Source organism: Vanessa atalanta, chromosome 6 (assembly GCF_905147765.1).
Source record: "Vanessa atalanta chromosome 6, ilVanAtal1.2, whole genome shotgun sequence".
Lineage (NCBI taxonomy): Eukaryota > Metazoa > Arthropoda > Insecta > Lepidoptera > Nymphalidae > Vanessa > Vanessa atalanta.
The window spans coordinates 1,544,471-1,567,433 of record NC_061876.1 but is presented as its reverse complement, the minus strand read 5'-3'; the positions used below and the strand labels follow the sequence as shown (position 1 = coordinate 1,567,433).

General features: G+C 39.0%; 1 protein-coding gene across 2 annotated transcripts in view; it reads right to left on the bottom strand.

The window, feature by feature from the left end:
- Positions 1-756: 756 nt before the first annotated feature.
- LOC125064946 (mediator of RNA polymerase II transcription subunit 13) overlaps positions 757-22,963 on the bottom strand; it is a 60,084-nt gene continuing 37,877 nt past the window's right edge. Inside the window, exons 3-29 of one of the 2 annotated variants that reach the window (XM_047672263.1) lie at positions 20,435-20,519; positions 17,860-17,943; positions 17,383-17,528; positions 16,607-16,740; positions 16,229-16,372; positions 15,810-15,898; positions 13,004-13,148; positions 12,808-12,912; positions 12,520-12,692; positions 11,276-11,450; positions 10,899-11,021; positions 10,474-10,716; positions 10,028-10,238; positions 9,644-9,948; positions 9,314-9,466; positions 8,965-9,155; positions 8,707-8,883; positions 8,005-8,436; positions 7,682-7,821; positions 7,315-7,598; positions 6,573-6,791; positions 6,167-6,396; positions 5,892-6,037; positions 5,371-5,648; positions 4,891-5,154; positions 4,550-4,800; positions 757-4,366 (exon numbers count right to left, since the gene is read on the bottom strand). In XM_047672263.1, coding sequence (XP_047528219.1) covers positions 4,234-4,366; positions 4,550-4,800; positions 4,891-5,154; positions 5,371-5,648; positions 5,892-6,037; positions 6,167-6,396; positions 6,573-6,791; positions 7,315-7,598; positions 7,682-7,821; positions 8,005-8,436; positions 8,707-8,883; positions 8,965-9,155; positions 9,314-9,466; positions 9,644-9,948; positions 10,028-10,238; positions 10,474-10,716; positions 10,899-11,021; positions 11,276-11,450; positions 12,520-12,692; positions 12,808-12,912; positions 13,004-13,148; positions 15,810-15,898; positions 16,229-16,372; positions 16,607-16,740; positions 17,383-17,528; positions 17,860-17,943; positions 20,435-20,519 — 5,060 coding nt within the window. In that variant the 3' untranslated portion in view covers positions 757-4,233. The remainder of the gene's footprint in view (positions 4,367-4,549; positions 4,801-4,890; positions 5,155-5,370; positions 5,649-5,891; positions 6,038-6,166; positions 6,397-6,572; positions 6,792-7,314; positions 7,599-7,681; positions 7,822-8,004; positions 8,437-8,706; positions 8,884-8,964; positions 9,156-9,313; positions 9,467-9,643; positions 9,949-10,027; positions 10,239-10,473; positions 10,717-10,898; positions 11,022-11,275; positions 11,451-12,519; positions 12,693-12,807; positions 12,913-13,003; positions 13,149-15,809; positions 15,899-16,228; positions 16,373-16,606; positions 16,741-17,382; positions 17,529-17,859; positions 17,944-20,434; positions 20,520-22,963) is intronic. The other variant, XM_047672264.1, reaches the window with a different exon arrangement.

Sequence of the window (22,963 nt, the reverse complement as noted above, 5' to 3'; positions counted from 1 at the left end):
CTATAAAATATAACCATTTGCATATATGATACAACTGTTTACGAGTGTGTGCGTGTGAGTAAACGTGTGGTGGGACGACAATTCGTTAGGAGTTCCGACCGGTGCACGATCAGGATCATAATGAGCAGCTTAATGCGCTTTCAAAAGCACTTATATGTATAAGTATGTAAGTACATAAAGCTGAATGTAAACACTGTCAAATTTCTAACTTCGGGGTATTGCTTAAAACTTCTTGATACAATAAAGGCTACTTAAATGTTAACACTGGTTTCTAACCCTTTACCTCTAGATCCAATAATTATTATTACATCTTAGTACCTGTATATTTAATTAATAGGTACGAAGGTATAGTTAGATAGAGACTGAAATACCTAAAGATAGAATTCCTTAAGACATTCTAATGTGAAAGTAACTGCAATACTGCTCGCCCAAACTTACGCTGTGTAGTGCCCGTATATCTCCATTCTCCTCAGTAGTAGCCTGATACTTGGTGCCAAGAAATTCCTTGTTTCGAATATTTTTGAGAAAAGAAATGGAAATATGATTATCATTTTTAAAATATTCAACGAGGGTTTAATTCTACTGTTAATCTTCACATCAGAGTGTAGGTGACCTTGTTTATGTAGATTAATTATTAATAGTCATGATCGAAGAATTAAATGTCTAAGATTTATATTTGGAAAATTCATATATGGCAAATTTAATTGTAAAATTTATTAAGGGTAGAAAATAAAATGTTGTTATAAATATGTAATATTTTATTCATAATTATTATTACCTATTTTCACAGTTATTTATAAAGTTATATTAATATCAAGTATTACACTAACTTTTGTTTACGAATACCTAATGATTGCTCTATTGAGAAAATTTGATTTCCATTACAATCATCAGATTTGTCCGCTTACAAACTAATATATGACAAAATGGTGTGGTCTATATACAGTACAATCCCAATTCCCTAAAAAAATTGACAAATTCACAATAACAAAAAAAGGATCAAAAACGTAATCTTAAAAATAATTCATTCAACTACGAATCTCGCTTAACAACTGTACAAAATATTACGAGTGGTTTCTTTAAAACGTGCTCCATTATACATCGGCAAAGTGGGCAAATAATTAACGGTACATCACTACTTCAATTATATTTACAAAGTGTCGTTTTACAAAACAAAATATAAACTATATACAACATCATTAAATATTCTCAAATGCTGTAACACATTTAAAACATTTTATATTCAACTAGCCATAATTCAGTTAATACGCGCTGTAGCCGTCGCGTCGCTACAATTAAATAATTTATGTATACCGGCACGTCGCGAGTCACGACGCCTCTTTATACAGAGCCTGTACAATTTGCCTACAATCAGTTTCAGTCACTGATCGAACATGTTTGCAACTAAAATTAATCAGGTAAAAAGCAACGAAATTTTCATTGTTACTGTTTAATGTTTTCATTTTGTTCAACAAATAAACGTTTAACTTCCAGAGTCCAACGGAATTCCAAATTCATTTGAGACACTTCACACGTGCCACGATATTACAAAGATCATCCCAATGGGTCTTATTTATGTATATATTACAATATCTTTATGACACCTGCCTATTACTTACCTTTAATTTTATTAAAATAGAAAATTTTTATATACCTACTCAAAATGTAAGAGATTCGACCTATCAACAATGCTGTCATTACAATGGATTTTCATTAATAGTTATATAAAACGACCTCTAATTATACAAATGCTAGTTCCGAACATGATCTAGAGGGCTCTCTTTATTACTATTCATATAATCGTAAACTATTGGTGTTACTAATTATTTTCCGATTGGAGGTTCATTATCATAAGAAAACGATATTACTAGACATACTGTGTTTAGAATGTTATACCCTTCCCACTCGCGCCACCGACGCGGACACTTGGCAGTTTGCTTAATATTATATTACCAACATTTTGCACTAATGTTATTCATTATTTCAAAGAAATGTTTTAATTATGTCAACCGACGTTGAGCCATTGATCCCTGGATATAAAACTGTGCTCGGTCAATACAGATCCGAGCTTTAAATTAACGGTTAATTGATCTAATTTAAAATTTCAACTACATGATTTTAATTTATTTCATAAGCAATAAAATGATAGAAAAATTATTTAAATTTAAATAAAAAATATAACTGTACAAAAATAATTTTAAAATTGATTAAAAAAATTTTGATTTCATTAAATGTAATAGAGATGAAAACAGAACCCTGTCAATCAGGATTACTATGAAAATCTGTGGCAGTAAAAATATCTAAATCACTAATCGAATAGCTAACACCTTTGGTAATTCATACCGGCTTGAAACATAAAATAAAAATAATATATTACATTATACGTAGCACAACAACATTATAATAATATTACAACTGCAATAATTAACTTGTGACAATCTTCATCTTTCGGATAACCACGATTAGAAGACTTAAGACTGAAACGAGAAGTCGAACAGACAATTAAAGTTCACAAACTGCTAGAAGAAGAAAAGAACTACGATATTCACAGATTCTGTCCATCTAACATGGTACAGATATAAAATCATTCCAAAACACTAGCACTAAGCTATCAAGTACAATAGACTCTAGGTTAGTTTTCAAAGAAGTTTTTCTTTAAACATAGTTTTATTAAAATTACTAATGTTTAATTGGGTATATATTACAGGTTAGATTTAAGATCTTTCATACAAATGATATTGTAAATATAAATATATGTCGGTTACAAAAAGAATTAGAAAACATATAAAAAAGTAGATAAAATATAAATTGATTTGATTGAATTAAAATTGGCAATGTATCACCATTAAAATTAATCACTACAAGACATGCATAAAGTGGGAGACTACACTACAGAAAATGAGGTTTTTTTTTATGGAGTGTGAGATCACGGAAGAATGATTTTTCTTTTCGAAAGACTACAATGGAAGAAATCTTATACATATGAGTAAAGATGAAAATGAAATGCCCTAACGAGACTAAATCTCAAAAACTATGGTTTCAGTAAAAACCATCTTTGTATTCCGAATTGGACCTTTGCAAGATTGAATTTGTTTATTCTTAATAGTTCCCCGGCTTATCTAATATTTTTTTTATAAATTTTCTTAATGTTTAATTTAACATTTCGATATTCGTACAAAGTCGTGGTAACTTACTCATCCAGATGGTACTCTTGCTACTATAAGATGTTTTTATATATTTCTTCACAACAAATGTATGCCTGATGTTGAAAAATATAACAGGCTACTTTCAATCTAATTGCTTATAATCGTTGTCTTAAAAACAACTTATAGTATAAGGGGCAACACTAAAGTTACCACTCTTTCAATTGATTTACTATAACAACTATTCATAACCCAGCTCAGCTACCCTTCCTAGGGCTAAACATCAAACCTTGACAACAATAACTTGTCCCTATTCAAGCCATCTTACGTACGAGCCATACCATATAATTAATTTACCTAAGTACTGCTTCATCTAAGAATTCTATATGCTTTGAAGAATGAGTTCTATTGGAAAAGAATCCATACATTTCTATTACTGTAAAATTCATCACAAATTTATTGTAATCAAACATTCCATATTAATTGTCCCTAAATGATTAATCTCAAGAGATTTTACGAAAAAAAATTACATTATTTTGATATCTATCTTATATTATGGCTACAAAAGTAACCTTGTTCAATGACAAATCCCTGTCAAATACATGTTTTAGATGTTGTACTTTTTAATTCATTCAATGGACTTCATTAATCTTTAACAACGGTAAGATCTATCGCAAGTCTGTATTTTAATATATTATATTAATATCAAAGTATCAAATAAAATTAATGATACAGATTAAATAGTAAAAAAATGTATAAGAAATCAATTTCAATTAAAAAAAATATATTAATTAATAAACTTGTCTAGATAATAGACTGAATTTTTAAATACATATAAAATAGGTCAACATTATTAATACAGACCTGCGACATTCTTCACACCAACTCCAATAAATAATTTTATTACTATAAATGGTAACCAACACTTTAGATGGCGCACCTATTCATTCACCTATTATCCAGTGCTCCACTTCTCAACACTTCACCACATATAAAACTTCACTGAATATAAAACTTCCAGGACACACTCTCGACAACTGCTAGCACATTAATCTGGATCATCTGTAACGTGAAGATCCAGATGGCCGGTCTAGCCGATGGCGGCGGCGGTGTGGTACAACTGCATGAGCACCTGCACGTGTAGCGGCAGACAAGACAGCCGGTCATGCGTCGTACCATCAAGCGCTAACCACGACAGCGCATTGTAGCCTTCCAAAACATATCTGTAAATATTAACGTTATTATTACTTTGTATTATTTTAATATATTTTTATGCTTTTGTAATTATATTACTATACCATACTGTGTACATACAAAGAACTTATTCGTAAATTATATACAGTTACATAACATTGGCCATTACTTGCGAGATTTTGCATAAAATCAACATATATAATTATAAATACCGTAAAACGTCGGTGGTGGTGGTTGAATCGAGCGGATGCGTGTTGTGGTCGCGGCGCTGAGTGAGTGACGTGTAGTCGTCGTGAGGTGCCACGGAGCACTGCAAGTGCAAGGCGTTTTTGAGGAATGCAGGGCACGCATCACGCAGGTGCCAGCAACTCGCCCACCACCACCCCGGCATGGCGCCCAAGGGCGCCGTAGACACCAGGTACCCCAGCGCCAGCGGTTGCTGCAGGACTGTTCCCACTTGTTCCTGTGCATGTACGATAAATGGGATTAAAATATTGTTATACTTGAAGTTAACTTTTTCAACTAAACTACTAAACACAGCCATTTTACTAACCGGCTGATGTTCATCGTCGCGAGGGTAAGCCCCAGTGGCATTAAGATGTGCGTGCCTCGCAGGGCTGCCCTCCCGGCTAGCTTCATCGTCGTGCCTCCTGGGAGAGGCGCGCGGACTGCCAGCCGGCCACATGAACATGTCGCTAATGAGCAGATCCGTCATATTCTCTTCGCCCATGTCTTCGTCCACCATGTCCACCAGACCAAGCAGCATGTCGTTCTCCTCACCGTTGGCGTTCGGCGGCTCGAATGGCATTTGATTTGACTAAAACATATTTAACAAGTTATATAAAAATCAAAATTATTCAGATATTCTAAGCTGCCGATGTAAAGATTACTTATGCCATAAGCTGAAGCTATTATATATAAAACTATTTATTACAGTTTATTTAATAAAAACGCATCAGGAATTTAATTGCCAGTGAAATTTTAGTTTTCCGCATATACGCAGACTGATTTTATTTATTTAAATAATTTATACCTGCGTAGTAGCAGACGTTGGAAATACGAGTATGTGCGTAGCTGTGACGTCCCGAGGCGTATGCAGATGCGACTGAATAGAAGCCTGCGAGAAGCGCTCATCTGGTGTGAAGCGGTCGGCCATGAGCCGCAGGCAGGAATCGGGCTCCGTTGAAACGAGGCAGGCGGACAGGATACAGGGGGCGCCGGTCGGATACAACAGCGAACAGCTACCACACATCTCGCGGAGCATATTCGAGGCGCGATTGAGATTAGGTCGAGATAGTAGCCAGCTCCATCCTGTAAAGCGATTACTTTCATGAGATGATAGGTAAATTAAATTTCATTTTTTTTTACTCATTGATACTACTTGATTTGCATAATGTACATATTGGTATATAAATCGCTCTAATAATTCATTACTATCTAGATATAACTCCAAACATTTGATTTAAAATATAAGCAAAAATTTTTACTAAATCTTGTTAGCCAAAGATTTTATAATTGTCGAATTTTTTTTTTTATGTTTCTTTAATTTTGTACCTTTAAGTTCTCCGTGGCCGATTCTTCCGACACGACCAACGACAAGACGCCAGGGCTGAACCGATTGCGACATAACACCCAAAGTGAAGTCCATCAACTTTGTTAAACCTAGCCTCCGCGCCGGACCACCTCTCTTCCGTCTCGATCTATAGAATAAGAAAAATTACAGCTTTTTTTATTTCATATTTTATTGGTGCGGCTTCATTTTTTGAAAGATTGATTTATATTTATTATTAATTTATATTATTGGTGTTAATATTCATAGGATTTTTTACCTGGCGGGCACGTGTATGTTGATAGCGGCGGTATCGAGTAGTTCGCCGCGGGCGTCAGTGGCGGCGGCCAGCAGCCAGCGCTGGTCGTGCGACAAGCAGTAAGCCAGGAATAACACAGCACTCTGCTCGCCACAGGTCGTGCCCCACGTCTCCGCCACTTCCTTGAGCGCACGCGGGGGTGCCAGCACCCATGCGGGAGAGAATAGCTTGTATGGTGCGCGGTTTTTCTCCTGTGCATAGAAAAATAATGTTTAATAATGACAATGATAGATAATATTAACTATAGTTAATAAAAGATCAAAATCGTAAAACATATAAAAAATAAAAAACTTTTAAAACCTATTGTTCTTTTCTAGTGCACAATTTTTTCACTGCATAAAATATATAATTAATAATTACTACTTACATCTTTCGAGCTAAGGAAGAGGTTGGCATTGGCAGCGGTGCCGAAGCCCGTCAGAGACTTGCCGGCTGGTGAGTGCGAGAGCAGCCTTCGGGCGCTGCTGAACACGCTGAAGGCCAGCGCGCGCACCTCCGTGCCGCCGCCCGCACCGCCACCGATGCCGCCTACGTCAGTGCTTCCTAGCGCACCCCATGTCTCACAGACGCCTTCTAATGATATTATCTGTGCCATATAGAAATTAAAAAGTTGTTAAGTGACTATAATAAAAATCGACATATTTTTGAGGTATTAAAATAATAACAGTACGAAATTTCATTTGTGGAGTGTTAGATTAATTTGCATTTTATTAACATGCCCATATGTCCTAAAAATTTCATGCCTACGACTAATATTTGTCATAGCTATTAGAGCAATATGAGCCGAGATGGCCCAGTGGTTAGAACGCGTGCATCTTAACCGATGATTTCGGGTTCAAACCCAGGCAGGCACCACTGAAATTTCATGTGCTTAATTTGTGTTTATAATTCATCTCGTGCTCGGCGGTGAAGGAAAACATCGTGAGGAAACCTGCATGTGTCTAATTTCAACGAAATTCTGCCACATGTGTATTCCGCCAACCCGCATTGGAGCAGCGTGGTGGAATATGCTCCAAACCTTCTCCTCAAAGGGAGAGGAGGCCTTTATCCCAGCAGTGTGACATTTACGGGCTGCTAATGCTAAAAAAAAAATTAGAGCAATATAATACCTTGATGAGCGGGTTGTGGTGGTGCAGGTGGTGATGCGCCTGAGCCGCGAGCCGCAGCAGCGCGGTGAGCGCGCGCGGGCGGTGCGCATGCGCGGCGGGCGGCTCGACTACGTACAGCACGAGCGCCGGCGCGCCCGCCTCGTCCTCCTCCCAAGCAGCACTGCTGGGCAGACCACTGCTCTCCGCCTCGTGTTCGCCCGCCGTCGCACTCGCTCCGCTGCAGCCGCCGGGAGTGCCAGGCATCTCCGGCGCCGTAGGGGGTCGCATTGAACCCGAATTGTTTGCTGAAGGGCAAATTTATCATTATTTTTGTGTGTAAAGTATATTTTTTATTTATTTTACTCTATTAATATAAAATAAAACCTACTTTCGAATAATGTTCGGTCAACATTTAGCGCAGCTAGCTGCGGTACGAGGTTCGATCGCAGAGTCTCCGCATAGGCTTTCATATATTCTCCTAATCTTCCAGGAGGTAACTCTCCCGTCCATTCTTCATAGTTTGAATCCCTAAAAAATATGTATATTATGAATGACAAATAACGTTCAGATACATAATATGGTTTATACAATTAAAATAACAGAGCTTCTGAAGTTTTAGTCGTGTAAAAACACAATAACATGGTTTTTAAACCATAAAATATTTAAAAATATGTTAAATACATTTTATTGTGAATTGTAAATCTGGCTTACCGTTCGCCGTCACTAGGCGCCGTCTTCACGATACCGTCACGCGCTATCCTAGCAATAGGTTGATGTCTACCCAGCCGACAAGACTCGTAGGCCGCCGATAACTCCCGGAAGAACGTTTTTATTGGTTCCGACAAGTAATCGCCGTCCGCCGCCAATACAACGTAGGCCACGTCTCGAGCGTACGAATAAGGTTCAAGCGACAGTCGCTCCCAGTGCCGCAGGGCGTACGGCGACAGCGAGATCCAATCCCGGTCGTGTCCAACCAACAGAGGAGGTACGGGTTGCGGCTCGCACAGGTCCTCGTTGCCACGGCCGGCCAGGCGGTGGAACTGCCGCCACGTCAGCGGGCCCGTTACGCCGTCCCACATACGAGCGCCGCAACAACGCTTTTGTATCGCGTCTTGGAGCAGCGGCCGAAGGCGACGCATTAATCTGTCATAATTGAATAAATACTGTAAACATTTTCTCTCCACTAAAATTGTTTTTTTAAATTCATCTACTAAATACATAAAAAAATAGACGTGCGTGAAATGAATGTAGAAGTATTTCCGAGAAGCGTAATTCTTCCCATCTTGTATTGTCTCGTATTAATTCTGGAAAAATTCTCAATAATTAACACTTTAATATTTTATTGTATTTTTTTGTAACCGTCTGTTTATTTACATCTACTACAAGATAACTCATTTAGGAAAAAGGGAGTACCTGACGACATCTCTCGAGGAGCGCGGCGCTCGTGCACCGATGAAGGGCCAACGATGCACCGCAGCGCCGGTGCCGGCAGTGGCGGCGGTGGCGGGGGTGGGTGCGGGTAACGACGCGGCTGCGCCTCCTGCCGCTGCGCGTAAAGCTCGCGCCGCTGCTGCTCCACCGTCGGAGTACCTGGGAGGTACGGGAGGCGCATTATAGCATCGGTCACATGGCATGAAATGGCCACTAGTACATGTAGCAGTGACGACTAACTCGAGCAGGTTGAGGCGCAAGTGGTCGGGCGAGTGTGCGGAGGCGCGGCGCGCGGCGCGGGCGAGGGCCGAGGCGGCGCCGCCGGCGGGCGCCGCGCACTGCGCCACCACGACACCCGCCACGTCGCCCAGCGTGCCGCGACCGCTGCGCCCGCCCGGTTCCTCCGCTATACCCGTGATCTCCATCTCATCCTGTGGAAGGTTGATGTTGAGTTTAAATTACTATATAACTTAGATATATATTTAAACAAATATCGAATACTGCAATGGAATTTTTTTGATGGAAAAAAAATTAAATGTCCACAATTTTAATAGTAATTTTTACACTTCTTCATTTTGGTCAAAATTACCTCGTAAAACAGCCCCGCTCGATGCGCCAGTCGACGGTTAACAATAGCACTGAAGCCACACGAACATCGAGAAGGCTCATCATCGACACTGCCGCCCCAATCACCTCCCGGCAGATACGTTCCTGCATCCGCACCGCGAATATTTCCAACCATCTGTTAATAAAACAATATATCAATTAAATTATAATAATCCCATAAGAATAATTTTAGACAGCAATAGTTTCGTTTGACATATATCGAATGAAATTCAGCCTTCAAGAAAATCTCGCAAAATGCTATTAAATACGAGTACTACCTAATTTTATTACTTATTGTATTAGTTTTTCTTACCCTTGCGCCGGCATTGCACACACAGAGCGTGCAACTATCGAAGTTATGGTCTCGGAAGACATTGAGCACGGTGTCTGCTAGTAGCACATTGAGTAATAATGGGCAGGCTGGCGCAGCAGCGCGTGGCGAGGCGGGCGATGTACTAATCGCAGAAGGAGCTGCGGATGAGGGCGCGCCCGGTCGCCGGGGCGACGCACGCGTCTCCGTACCGGAGGTGGCGCCACTGTTGACGCGTTCGTTGCTGGACGATATCGATCGCTTCACACCACTGGTGCTGTTATTGCTACTTGTAGTATTGCTTCCACCTGAATCGAAACGATATATTCTAAGAATTTTGTTTCCGATATTTAAATAAGATAAAAGTATGAGATTAAACAATCGTACTATTTGTATTGGACGACTCAGTTCGGTGCGGCTGCGCATGCTCATCACGTTCGGAGTCCTGTTTGGCGCGTTGCCAGCGCGGTCGGTATACTGCGTGTGGTGGTAACGCCACCGGAGGCAACATCTGGCTCGGAAGAGTAGTCAGAGGCGCATACTTGGACGAACCCACATACTTGCATATCGTAGGCGGTTTGAACACATATGACCAATCCTGTGAAAAGTGCAAGAGTATAATATATAATCACGTGATATTCTTATAAACTTGTGTATTACTGCCGGTATCACTGGGTCAAGCATTATAATAGTTCATACTGAACTTATATTATCTTATACCAAAAAAACTTTTTAATATATGTATCCTACCTAAACGACATTAAACTTTAATTACTTTTATGTAAGTACATCATGCAAATAAAATGTATATAAAGTTAAAGAAATATATATACCTCAATAGGGTCGGGAGGCGGTGACCCATGCGCGCGGTGGCCGTGCACGTGCGAGTGCGCATGCGCATGTGTCTGCTGGGCGTCGTCGGGCGGGGAGAAGCCCGGAGAGGGTTGCGCATGCGCCTCCATGCTCGGTGGCGTGGGGAACATCTTGCTCAGCTCCTCGGCGCGCACGCAGCGACCACTCAGGCACCGCGTCTCCTCCATTGACTTGTTCGAATCGGGCGGCGTTTGCACTTGTAGCTAAAACGATAAATAATGCATCATTATTTGATCAAATAAAAGTTTTACACACAAAACTAATATGTACTGAATTCGTAATTTAATGTAATTATTTATTTTTAAAAATTATCGAGCTCAAGAGATTCAAAAGATAACATGCATTCTAATATTATAAGAGTAGATAATAAAAAGGGTACACTCACAAGTCTTACCGTCTCATCACCACTGGCTGCATCGTCCGAATTATCAAATATTTGTTCGAGGTCCTTCAGAGTCGGACATAAGCCGTCCGACGTAAAAAGATTCTTGTACTCTTTTGCATCCTCCTAGAATTAACGACGAATACAAAATATAATTTTAATTTCAGTTACATCATATAACAAAAAATAAACAATTGGTTATGTCATAATATTATTTTTTTACTTGGAGTTTGATTATGTATAAGATATTTTTTTAAAGAAATCGATGGGAGCTGCTATGTAATTTTAGGCTCTAAATTATCCGTGAAGTATTTTCAGCAATAAAACGAATGTTGGGCAAACTATGAGAGGGGCCGGGTGAGTCGTTAGGGAGTACTGACGTGGTCCTGCTTTTCGTGTTTGATGTGCGCGTGCAGCGCGTAGTCGCGAAGGGGCGTGGCGGGCAGGCGCGTGTGGTCGTGCCCCGCGTACAGGTCACCGGCGGCCACGCCTAGCGCGAGCTCCTCGCTGAACGTGCCCTCCGCGCTTTTGAACCGCTTCACAGGGTGCTCCAGCCTGTGCCCAGCGAGATATTTGGTATAGTAAACACATTTATACATAGCCATTATTCCGATTGTAGTGAGTAGTAATAATGTAAGATGTTAAGGAAATCATATAAATTATTTGCTAGTTGTATAGCCAAAGGCTTAGCAGTCACGGTCCTCTACTAGGCACTAGACTCAGCGTCCTGCTCTGCCTATGACGATACCAGTTAATACTACATTAACATACAGTATCACTACATTAATTACAATATTTAAAATAAAGTACACATGTAGCCAATATTTAACACAAACAACCATAAGCTTAAAAGTTGTTGATGCGCTTATTGGTCACCAACAGATACTATAGCGAGATAACGATTCACATTGAATAGTACATGACTCCGATCCAAACATGTATCGACTCGCTTATAGTTTAAGAATAAGTAAAGAAAATAACAATTGAATACTATAATGATTATGTAAAAAATGCAAAGAAAATTATAACAAATAATTCTAGTGTCCTAAAATAATACTATAATATAACTACAGTACCTGATAGCCATATGATAGCGTTGAAAACGTAACTAACATTATTTACAGACACATACATTATTAAAAAAAAAAAAAAATTGTGTGACAATTTTAAGTTACAAGTGAAATGAAACTGATTGTCTTAGGTATATATTTTGCTATTTAAAATTTATACGAATATTGACAGTACATATACATCAAATATATATATAATATATAGAGACTTGCATTCATCATTAGCTCGCAGCAAGTCACTTGCGGCGTGAATACTGCTAATTGTATACTGTTCTTGCCATGTTTATGTATGATAATATATAGTTTTACAGCCGCAACTATTTATGGAACGCAAGGCATGGTTCATAATGACAAAGAATGCTTGCTTCTAATCGGAAGCGTGATTCTCACATGTATAGCATGCGTTGCACGAATGATCTCTCACGAGTCGCTACATCGCGTCACTATCAAATAATCCTAGGATTAGAGGGGAGTGTTGGGTTAGGTGTTGCGGGTACATAGGATATATTCATGCTCTTGCATGTGTTGTCTTATGTGTACGTGTTATAGCTCACCATGCGTGTACGGTGGTGTAGTCGTACAGCATGTGCAGCGAGTGCTCGTCTTCCAGCGGGTCGAGGCGCTTCTCGGGCGCGGGCAGCGCGGGCCGCCGCAGCAGCTCCGCGGGCGCGCTGGCTCCGCCGGGCGAGCCCGCACTCGCCGCGCCGCCGCCGCCGGGAGACTCACCCTGACATAAAGGTTATAATTAGTCTAACTGTTTAATAATTTATATTTTTAGTACATTCACCGTCTTTACTTCTCTACAAGAATACATCTATATAAATTCGAATAGATTGCGGTACCTGCGCATAGTTCTTGTGCGGCGGCGCAGAGGGGGGCGCGGGTGTCGGCGGCGCCAAAGGGTCGGGCGTCGGCGCCGGCGTATGCAGCGTCGTCGGTACATTGACCTAAGAATTAATACAAAATAAAATCAGTGTGACAATAATTTCAAAGGCGACATCAAAATAAATATCAGTTAGGCGTCGTCGTCGTGGGCACCTGGTGAGCCGCCAGCGTGGTGAGCGTGGAGAGCGCGGCGTGCGCGTGGTGCGGCGAGGGCGCGCCGGCGGGGGACGCGCCGCCGCAGCTGCCCGGCGAGCACGCGCCGCCGCCGCCCGTGCAGCCCGACCCGCACCCGCTGGCCCTGGCAACATGAGACACGGATTGGAATGTGGCGCTTGGCGACCGCGTCACCACTCCGCGAGTCGGCACATGACCTCCGAGAGACCACCCCGTAGCCTGCTGGTTTAACATTTTCCAAATGCTGACATCGCGAGGTGCTCTATGAGTATTGTTACGCAGAAGAAACTTTATATATTTTTTTATGAATACATTGAAACGTTTGAGCGCAGTAGCAGTCATGTGGCCGACTCTTTATTTATTATAGATGAAAACTGAATTTCCTTTAAGAATTTACAGAAATATTAAAAAAACACACGCACAATCACTGACACTGCCCATCATGATGAATGAAATCAGCATTTTGTTCGGAATTATGAAATGAATCGAGCGAGTTAAGAGTATTGAGATGAGGTAGATGTTATTATGCATGTATGACGAAATGGACAGACGCATTACCTAACATTGACACATGGAACATAATGTCGACATAGAAATAAAATAAAAAAAAAAAAACATTTACGAGGTACTTTTTATTTTATGTTATATTTTATCACTATTATACATTTTCTATTTCCATGTTATTTATAAAATGACTACGTGTTGTATCCTGGAATAAAGTATGAAACGATTTTGTAAGTAACATTTGATGTGTATTTTTTTTTTTTTTGGTTTCATTAATTAAATGATATATTATAGTACTCAAAATAATATTTGAATCAGTTGAAGAACCTCATCATTATTATTATTAGACATTTTTCTATATAAGTATATATAGTATATTATAACTTGATATATAAAATACACAAACATGCAATTTACCATAGATAAGTAATACATGCTTATAATTCTACAGAGGCAATATAAAATATATGAATTTGAGGCAAAAGGGCATGCGGCAAAAAGGTGTTGCATTATTCGTGTGTATGGTGATATGTTAAGATGTTTCAGATAGCTATGCTGGATGGAAGTTACACGCAAGGCTAACATGTCACTCGACACCACTTACTTGGAATCAGATGTACACCAGGTTACGCTTGACGTTTAGTTTAAACTAGTCGTCACTTTATTTATTCTTCTGTCGATATAAAAAAAGTCGCCTTACCTTGTGGTTGTAGTCTGTGGTGCTGCATTTTCGAGGTCCTAGACGGTCAGTACTAGAGTCCGTTAACTTTATCGATCATAATATTTAAAAGTAATACGGCCATAGAATCAAACTCAATTGCTCACGTGACGTGGTGCCCCTCGGCGTGCGGGCGTGCGGGCGCGCGCGTGGCGCCAGACAGTCGACAGAGGTACGTACCTGGCGAGCAGCGCGGGCGCGAGCGGCGCGGCGGGCGCGGCGGGCGCGGCCCCGGGGCGCCGTCGCGGCGGGGGCGCGCGGCGATGGAAGGGCGGCGGGCGCGGGCGCGCGGCGCGGCGGCGCCGCCACCTGCACAACACAACGCTAGTGCGCCCGCGCCGCACACCCGCCCCTGTCACACTCTACCGGCCGCTCCTACCGCGCGAGCGTTATCTATGCTTTGACCGACCGTCGTTTCGAGGGCCTCGCCGACGACGCTCGGTTCCGAGTCTCGATTGCTCTTTACGCACACGAGTCATATTACAGTATCTCGAAGGAAGGACTTATGTTTTATAAAAAAACATGCAAGTACTTTTTACGAAAGGGATAGAACGAATTAAATATTTATGCTATCTACTTGTATTAAGTTCACGTAATTGATAAATTACGTTTCGTTTCGACCTCTACTGAAGCGAATATTCAAAATAATTAGTTACGCTCGTATCGAGTGTGACAGAAGCTTGTACGCATCGGATACAGTGACTGAGATGTTAAAAACAAAAGAAAATGGAAAACAAAACATTAAGTGTTAATAATAATTTAAAACAGAAACATCTCAGCCATGCATATATATATATATATAATATATAAGAAGTCTAACGATCACGTCTCACTGAGAGATGTCCGTTAGTGAAGCTTATATCCCTCTACAGACTAAAATCTATAATAAAATACTTGTGACTATTCATACTGTATAAAACATTCACATACATAACATCTACCTATCTATCTACAGAACTACACCCGTCTGGAAAATCGCTCATTTCTTACAGAAAATTTCGTCGACAACAGTCTATACGAATACAATATATTTTAGAATACTATTTTTTTTTTTTTTTATCTTTATTTATTATAGAGGGTTTTTTCACTAAGTGAATATGTCACCCTCGTCAATACTGTTATTTAAAACATCTTTTAGAATGTGATCGACGGAACTTTACCGTAGTAAATAACAGTTTGCATTTCATAAATAAATATGTTACGAATAATTGCTTAATACATAACATACATAAATACGCAAACACAAGGTTCGAACATCTACTGCTATGTAAGTAAATATACTGCATTTGACTACTGCATACATAATATATATTTATATTGAAATTGAAAAATATGCATTATATATTTTTAACAAGATCATCAAGAATTTAATTATACAAATAATTTTATTTGAGTGTTACTTATATTGTCGTGTACAAATAACGAACATGCGCATAGAATACGAAGTAACAAGATCAAGGTCAAGGAATTTAAAAGTTTAAAATAATGCATATTTCTCTATTCATTTTGAATCATAGGAATCTACAGCGGTAGCTCGAGCATGTATCGTTTTGAAGCACTCACTTGGCGCAGGTACAGGGTGTCTTCCTGGTGGGGTCGACGAAATCGTCGTTCGCGTCGCCCGACAACTCCGCGTAACACAATTCCGCCGTCTGTAAGAATCAAGTGTTCAATTATTTAATGCCATAAGATGAATATGTTCAAATACATGGTTTGCGAAAATCTAAATTACGCAAATATATCACAAAGCTGTTTACTATGGTGTCAAACAGACAACAAAGAATGATTAAATAAAAAATGTTCATGCGATAATAGAGAAAATACAATTGTACGAAAACTTATTTCGAATTATGTATGCTATCTCAAACATAATTCAAATGTGAAGTTTTCTTTGATTAATATCGGAAGTTAACTCGGAAATATTCATGAATGAAGAAGAGTTCCGTTTCCAACTTCCTGCGACACGAGCGTCCGCAGCGTACCTGGTGCGGGCGCGGCGCGGCGAGCGCGGCCAGCGCGCGCGTGGCGAGGCGCGCGGCGGTGGGCGGCGCGTCGCGCGGCGCCTCCATCTCCGTCACCAGCACGTACGGCACCGGGTAGCGCATGCGCACGCCGCCGCACTCCACCTGGTGCATTGACAAGTTATTTAGGAATAGTGTGACGGTTAATGGACAGAACATATACATATATGTTCCGTATATTGTTATTTTAGAAAAGTGATCTAGTCAATGGACCGCCTGAAGGTGAGTGCTCACTATATACGCAAGCCAAGGCTTTTTTAAAGATTAAAATATCTGAAATTGGTTTTTAAAAAATATATTTTTGACAATATAATTGACAAATTATGTAAGTCTTGTCACCTCGACGGCGCCGCAGCCCTGCTCGAGCGGGTAGAGGTGTCGCCAGGCATCCAGCAGACGCGCCGTGGCCGCGTCACCGTCCCCCCACTCGCGACCCGTCACGCGGCCCTCCAGACCGAAGGGAGCCAGGATCACTGTCATCAGAGATATAAGGTCACTTCGATGCTACATCAATTATTGCATTAAATCGAAAATAATTTCATAAACCACAATACCAAATAAAAATATCTACACATCATTACAAAAAATATGAAAAAATATATTTGTCTCTCTTCTACGCCTGTAATTTAAGAAATATAGAAGAAACCCCTAAAATTTAACTTAAAACCGATTTTAAAACTTGATGTATGAATTTTAAAAATATATTTAATATTATAGCTATAAATATATTTTTAATTATACCAAAAAAAAAAAGACTTAAACATGTGATGGCTTTGAAAAATATTTTCATACTATCACTATAATCCAGCAACAGCGTACTAGTATTCCTAAATATAGTTACCAGGTTGGTTGTTAACGAAATTACATGTATGTATGTATGTAGACTGTATTGGGTATGTAGTGTTTATTTGCTTTCTATGCCATTCATAAATACAGTTTACCGTTGCTATGATTACAACTTAAAACGTCAAGTGATATGCAACTTAACTGCATATCCGATACACTCGTAACTTGCAGCTATTTTGCAATTGAGCTGCAGTAGCTCGACTCGTGTGATCTCAATGTTCGAACCGGTTGAAACTTGATTTGCACAGTCCTAGTTACTGCAAACTCACCCTTGTTATCCCCACGCGAGTGCAGGCGCGCGAGGCGCTTGGCGGTGAGGGTCCGCACGGGCGGGTGCTGGCGGACGTCCACGGACGCACACACCGTACTCTCCCCGTGAAGGAAGAACGCGAACGAGAACGACAGGTGCCACGGACTGGAAAACGAAATTAGAGAGTTACTTACTGTAAAATAATGTTCGAGAGGCTAATCTATCGGGCTCTAAGGATCAATTATTGCTTTTTAAGAATATCAAATTAATTATATTGTTTGAAGGGGAACGAAGTCTCACTCTGATGTCTTAACGAGTGCAACACAGAGATCTTCATGTTATTGTTGGAAGCGAGCCCACGTGTTACCACGAGTGCTTATTTGAAACAGCTTAGTGAGTGCAGCTGGTTCAAATATAAGCTTCCGTTATACATAACAAACAAATTAAAAATATATTGTGTTTTAATTTTTTTTTTAATTACAACCAGAACAAGTACCTCTTGCCAACATCCTCTTCGTCGCCATCGTATGGTTGAACGAACCACTTCCCGAGCCTCACAAAGTCTCGCGACAACAGACATCTGTAAAATAAAAGAATAAAAAATAACGTGAGAACAATGATTTGTCGCATATATATTTTTATTTACCTCAATATTAAAATAATTGTTGAAAATTCCCATTACTTATTATTATTTTGTTAAAAACATATATAATATAATGTAATAATTTCACATTTTAGGCTTTGTTTAAGCGATCTTATTATTTAATAAAATGTTTTATACAAATTATCTCTATTCAATTTAATAGTAAAAAACGACGCTATTTCGAATTTCATTTAATTTAAGTAAGATATATCAATAAAACTCTTAAAAGTAACAGTAAATTATTCGAATGATATGGAAAGAATTAAAGCGCTTCTAGCGGTCGCTCGGGGAACTATAGATGGGGATTCACAGTATCAGGGCTAGACTCTGGTAGACGTAGACGTTAGAATTTTAATCTTTTTATATGTATGTGTAATTATGTATGACTGGTCGTGTAATTGTTCGCTGTGAACCTAATGCTTCGCTTATATTTACGCTAGAGATGTATTAAACGTGTAGTGTTTTTGTCATGGTAATAACAAAAAAACAATTAATAAATAGGCCTTGAACATTAATTATATAAAACATTTTATACGTTGTATACTGATCTTGGGATTTTAAATAATTATACCGCAGTATTTAATTAAAATATATTTTGAACGATCATTTAAAAAAATGTATGTATTAAAAAAACTAAAGACAAATTTTGTACATCTATTAAATTAAAATAAAGACAAAGGAATGAGAAGAAAATAACGATCGTATAAATATTATTTATGGAACAAAATATTCTTAAGAAGAAGATCGGTTGTAAAACACTAAACATGCTAATAAATTTATATGGCCGCCCTTAAACAGATGATCAAAGAAAAATATATTAATAAAAACACGATTAACAAGACATTATAAAATATATTAATTTTATTTAAGCTCTCTTTTAACCGGCAACACCGCTTATAAATATTTGCTAACACCGCCGTTTAATAAGACAACCTTTTATCTACCGCATCGCAGCAACACTCGCAATGAGGGATCCGACGACATTAATAGCCTTTAAAAATAAAAACTAAAGTGAAAAAAAAAAAGTTGAAACGTTCGTCCCTTCATTACAACACGTATCGTAAAATTGTCGCGATCGTCGGCGCACGCATTGTTTCTTTGACGTGCCGCCGTCGGGGTCAACGACTCGTCTGGATTTCGTTCATATCCGAGCCGGCCTGGCCGATACCGCTCTAAGAACTCACTCCATTTATCGTTTACACAAAGCACTCGGGTTATTGACTAGGATGTTGAAATAAAGTGCAGTGGTTGTGTGAAAAATTAACTAACATAAGAGGTGTAATGACCTTGACGATAAACAACAAAACACCGGGCATTCGCTGATTATTTGCACTTACATACACAATTTGCTCTACTATTTTTATTAAACTTTGTACAGTACTATATACATATATTTATATGTACTTATTAAAAATAATTAGAAGCGGTAATGCGCATTGATCATTCATAATTCTAACAATTAAATTAATAATAATAGCTATAACAGAACAATTATTAAACGTTTAAGCCTAGATCAGGTTGAATAGCCAAGACCTGTAGAAAGGTCAAACATTTTCAGAACACCCCAACGGCCGATTCAACGACCTTCGCGTAACGATGACGTCGGGCGATGCGCCCGCGCAAGCCCGCACGCCAGGTGCAAAACATAATAATTGTGCGCAATGCACGATTACGAATTACGATTGATCTAGCGACAATAAATCAAATCTCAAAAAAGTGCCAATAAATTATTATTATTAATAATACGTTTTTTACCGATTCTAAGCGAATTCGACGCATTAATTTAGAATATGAGGCTTAAGTAATTAATTATTTATTGATTACTGTACAATTATATGAGTCGAATATTTTATAAATAGCATAATATCCGAAGACACGTGTGTGTCTAATTCTATTTATTACAACAACGAAACAAAAGATTAATTGTTAACAACTACAAAAAGACATGTGTCTGGCGGAAGAAACTCATGTAAAACAATTTTAAACTTTAAATTAGATATAATATTATTTTAATATATTATATAACGTTAGTATATCATGTATATTGTAGTGCAAAAACAGTGATTACACAACAAACGACGTTGACAAGTTGTGAGTAGAAAGAGAACGCTTCTTAAACCGGTGTGTCTCTGGTGCCGGTTTTGCGTAGGATCGAGGCGTTATCGAGTCACAAAAGTAAGACAAGAGACTAAACTGTCACGTAGATGGCAATAACTAGAATATTCCAAGAGAAACTGCAAGAGCGAACCGAGAAAGTGAAATTAACTAAGTTTTTCTATGTTCTACACTTGTTTAAGTATGGATCATGTAAGATTACAAAATAAATATTTCTTTCGACGGGTAATGACGTATGACGTGGACGTATTCGTGTCTCATGTTTTTTGGACTTGTTTTAAAGTATTCATACAAAAATATTTGGCGTACTTACCTTTCGATTAAATTATGTAATGCCTTGAACAGCAGCGAGCGACACTCGTAGGAAAGCCCGCTCTCCCAGGAACCTTGATCGCCTTCTGTAAATGAAATAAAAGATGTTTACGAATTTTAAAATTGAAATTTATTATTAAGACCGTATTTGTTTTTAAAATATGTTTAGACGTCAAGAGATAATGGAATGCGCCTGCGCATATTTAATATCGCCTTGACATTGCAGCTATCAATAGTAACGATATCGCCTTTGTCATGCAACAAAGTGATTAGTATAAGTCTATCTTAGGTGTACGCCTCTATATCTAATTGGAGTGTCCTAATTAGAATTCAGATATCGAAAACATTGCCATATACAATCTGTCAATAATTACGTACGAACAAGGTCGAGATGACAATGAAACGACCACAATAGCAGAGCATCGGGGAAGCGATAAAGATACGTATATTGTTGTGCAGCGGTAAGGTACGCTTGAAATAGCTGTTGTTGCATTCGCAATCGGAAGATAAACTCGGCCTATCACTAGCGTTCCATGTGAAAACAAAACGGCCCGCGCGCTGTTGCCGCCCCGCCGGCTAGCGCCATCCTTTTCTCACTGGGAGGCAGGGCGGGGGCGACCCCTGTGACGTCACTAGAGCACTCGCTGCACGTGCTTGTGTTTGTCGCGCGCGACACACATGCTTACTATAGCGGCCGGCAACAATATAAATGACATTGAATTTTACACCTTATTTATTCGTAATAAAATAGACACAAATACGATTTCTTATTATTTCGAATAGATCATTATTTTAAAAGCAGGATTATATCATTAACAGGAGTAAATCATTGAAGATATTAAGCCATATTTCTATATATGTCAAAATATATGTTTAGGATATAAGTTTTTGCGCGTGCACGCGTCGTGCTGGAGCGGTTCCAAGCGTGCAGCCTTGACATTCGTGTTCCAGGTGCGCGCGCCATCTCGCGCCGCGGCTGAACTAGTTTTTCCAGTATCTAGCGCATGCTGACATAGATGACGGTTTTAATCTTTAATTATGTATTAGTTTTTAATAGATATCCGTTTTTCTTAACCGTCGAGATATACTCTTCCGCAGGAATTTGAATTTTGACGTATGGCGTATAAAAATTGTTGGTATTATGATCTCGTTCCAAACAAAGTCGTGAGAGCATATCGTCGAGGTGTTCAAGGGCGTCAAGTAACAAAGCAGTATTCCGCAGAATAAGCATTATAAATGAATTAATTACGGATCTCTGGCGATGTTCTCATTGATTTTATTTACCAGACACTTTGTTATTGTGTTAGACGGACGCGTTAAACCTAATACAAATTAACAAGAATATATTTTACCGCAAAAACAAATAGATTATAATTGTATCAACAATAACGCCAACTCAAGTAAGAATAATTTTACTGGTTTGATGATTCAACGGACTATTTCAGACTGCTATACACATATTATTAATAATACGAGAACGTAAATAAAGGTTGTATATACATCCAAGATAAAAAACGACAACGCTCAATAAAATCTTCGTGTTATTTGTTTCGAGCGTAATAAAATATAGCGAATTGAGCAAAACAAGAATCCAGTTATAAAGGTAACTCCTTAAGTGATACCTCACGCGGATACCGCTAGTATGAGAGTTGCAGTTATTTCATGTATACTGCAATCATTATCGCGCCGGCTCTTGGCTTCATCGTATCTTCCAAGGCCATAACCGACGAACGGTTCGCTTACCGTACAACACCGATACCGGAGCGAGTCACGACCGACCGGGTCGCGGGCGATCTCGATAGCGTCTCCACGGATTTCACTATCAGTTTATAGACGTTATCATATTGTTATGTTGATTAGGGTAAAACTAATTGCCAAATATTTCCCATGAGAACATTGCCTATACAATTAAAATAAATAATAAAATTCAATAAATTTATTTTTTGTATGATGTAAAAAATAATTTAATTTTAAATCGTAACGAATATGAGAATCGTCGAAACGGTAACAGTCAATTTAAAAAAAATGAATATTCATAACGAAGTTGGCGCTGTGGATGCAATTAGATAAAGAGTTGCAGCGGTCGGTATGCAATTATTAGGCTGGTGAAGGGTTCAAGGTCGCATATTTGCGGTGTAACGGCGCGGGTGGCACGGTACGCGGCACCTTAGGTTGGGATCGATAGCGGAGCAGACGCGCGCCGCCGCGCTGCTTACCGACTCCTACCGACAATTGCCATGCGATTATCACTCCCGAAGACCCGAGTCATTGCATCGCAGACGATTAAATATTAATCCTTCAACCCATTGAAATTCGGGATTCAGATCAATGGGCATTTGATGGATATTTAGGTCTCATGTATTATAAGATGGAAAGTCATTTGGGAATTTTATTTTCATTCGATAGTTTTGATATATTTTATATATAAATATTTATTTAATTTAAATAAAATAAAAATCTAGAAAGGTGTATTTAGTTAAAAATATGTAGAGTACAAGTTTAGATAGAAACATCTGATCGAATGGTCTGG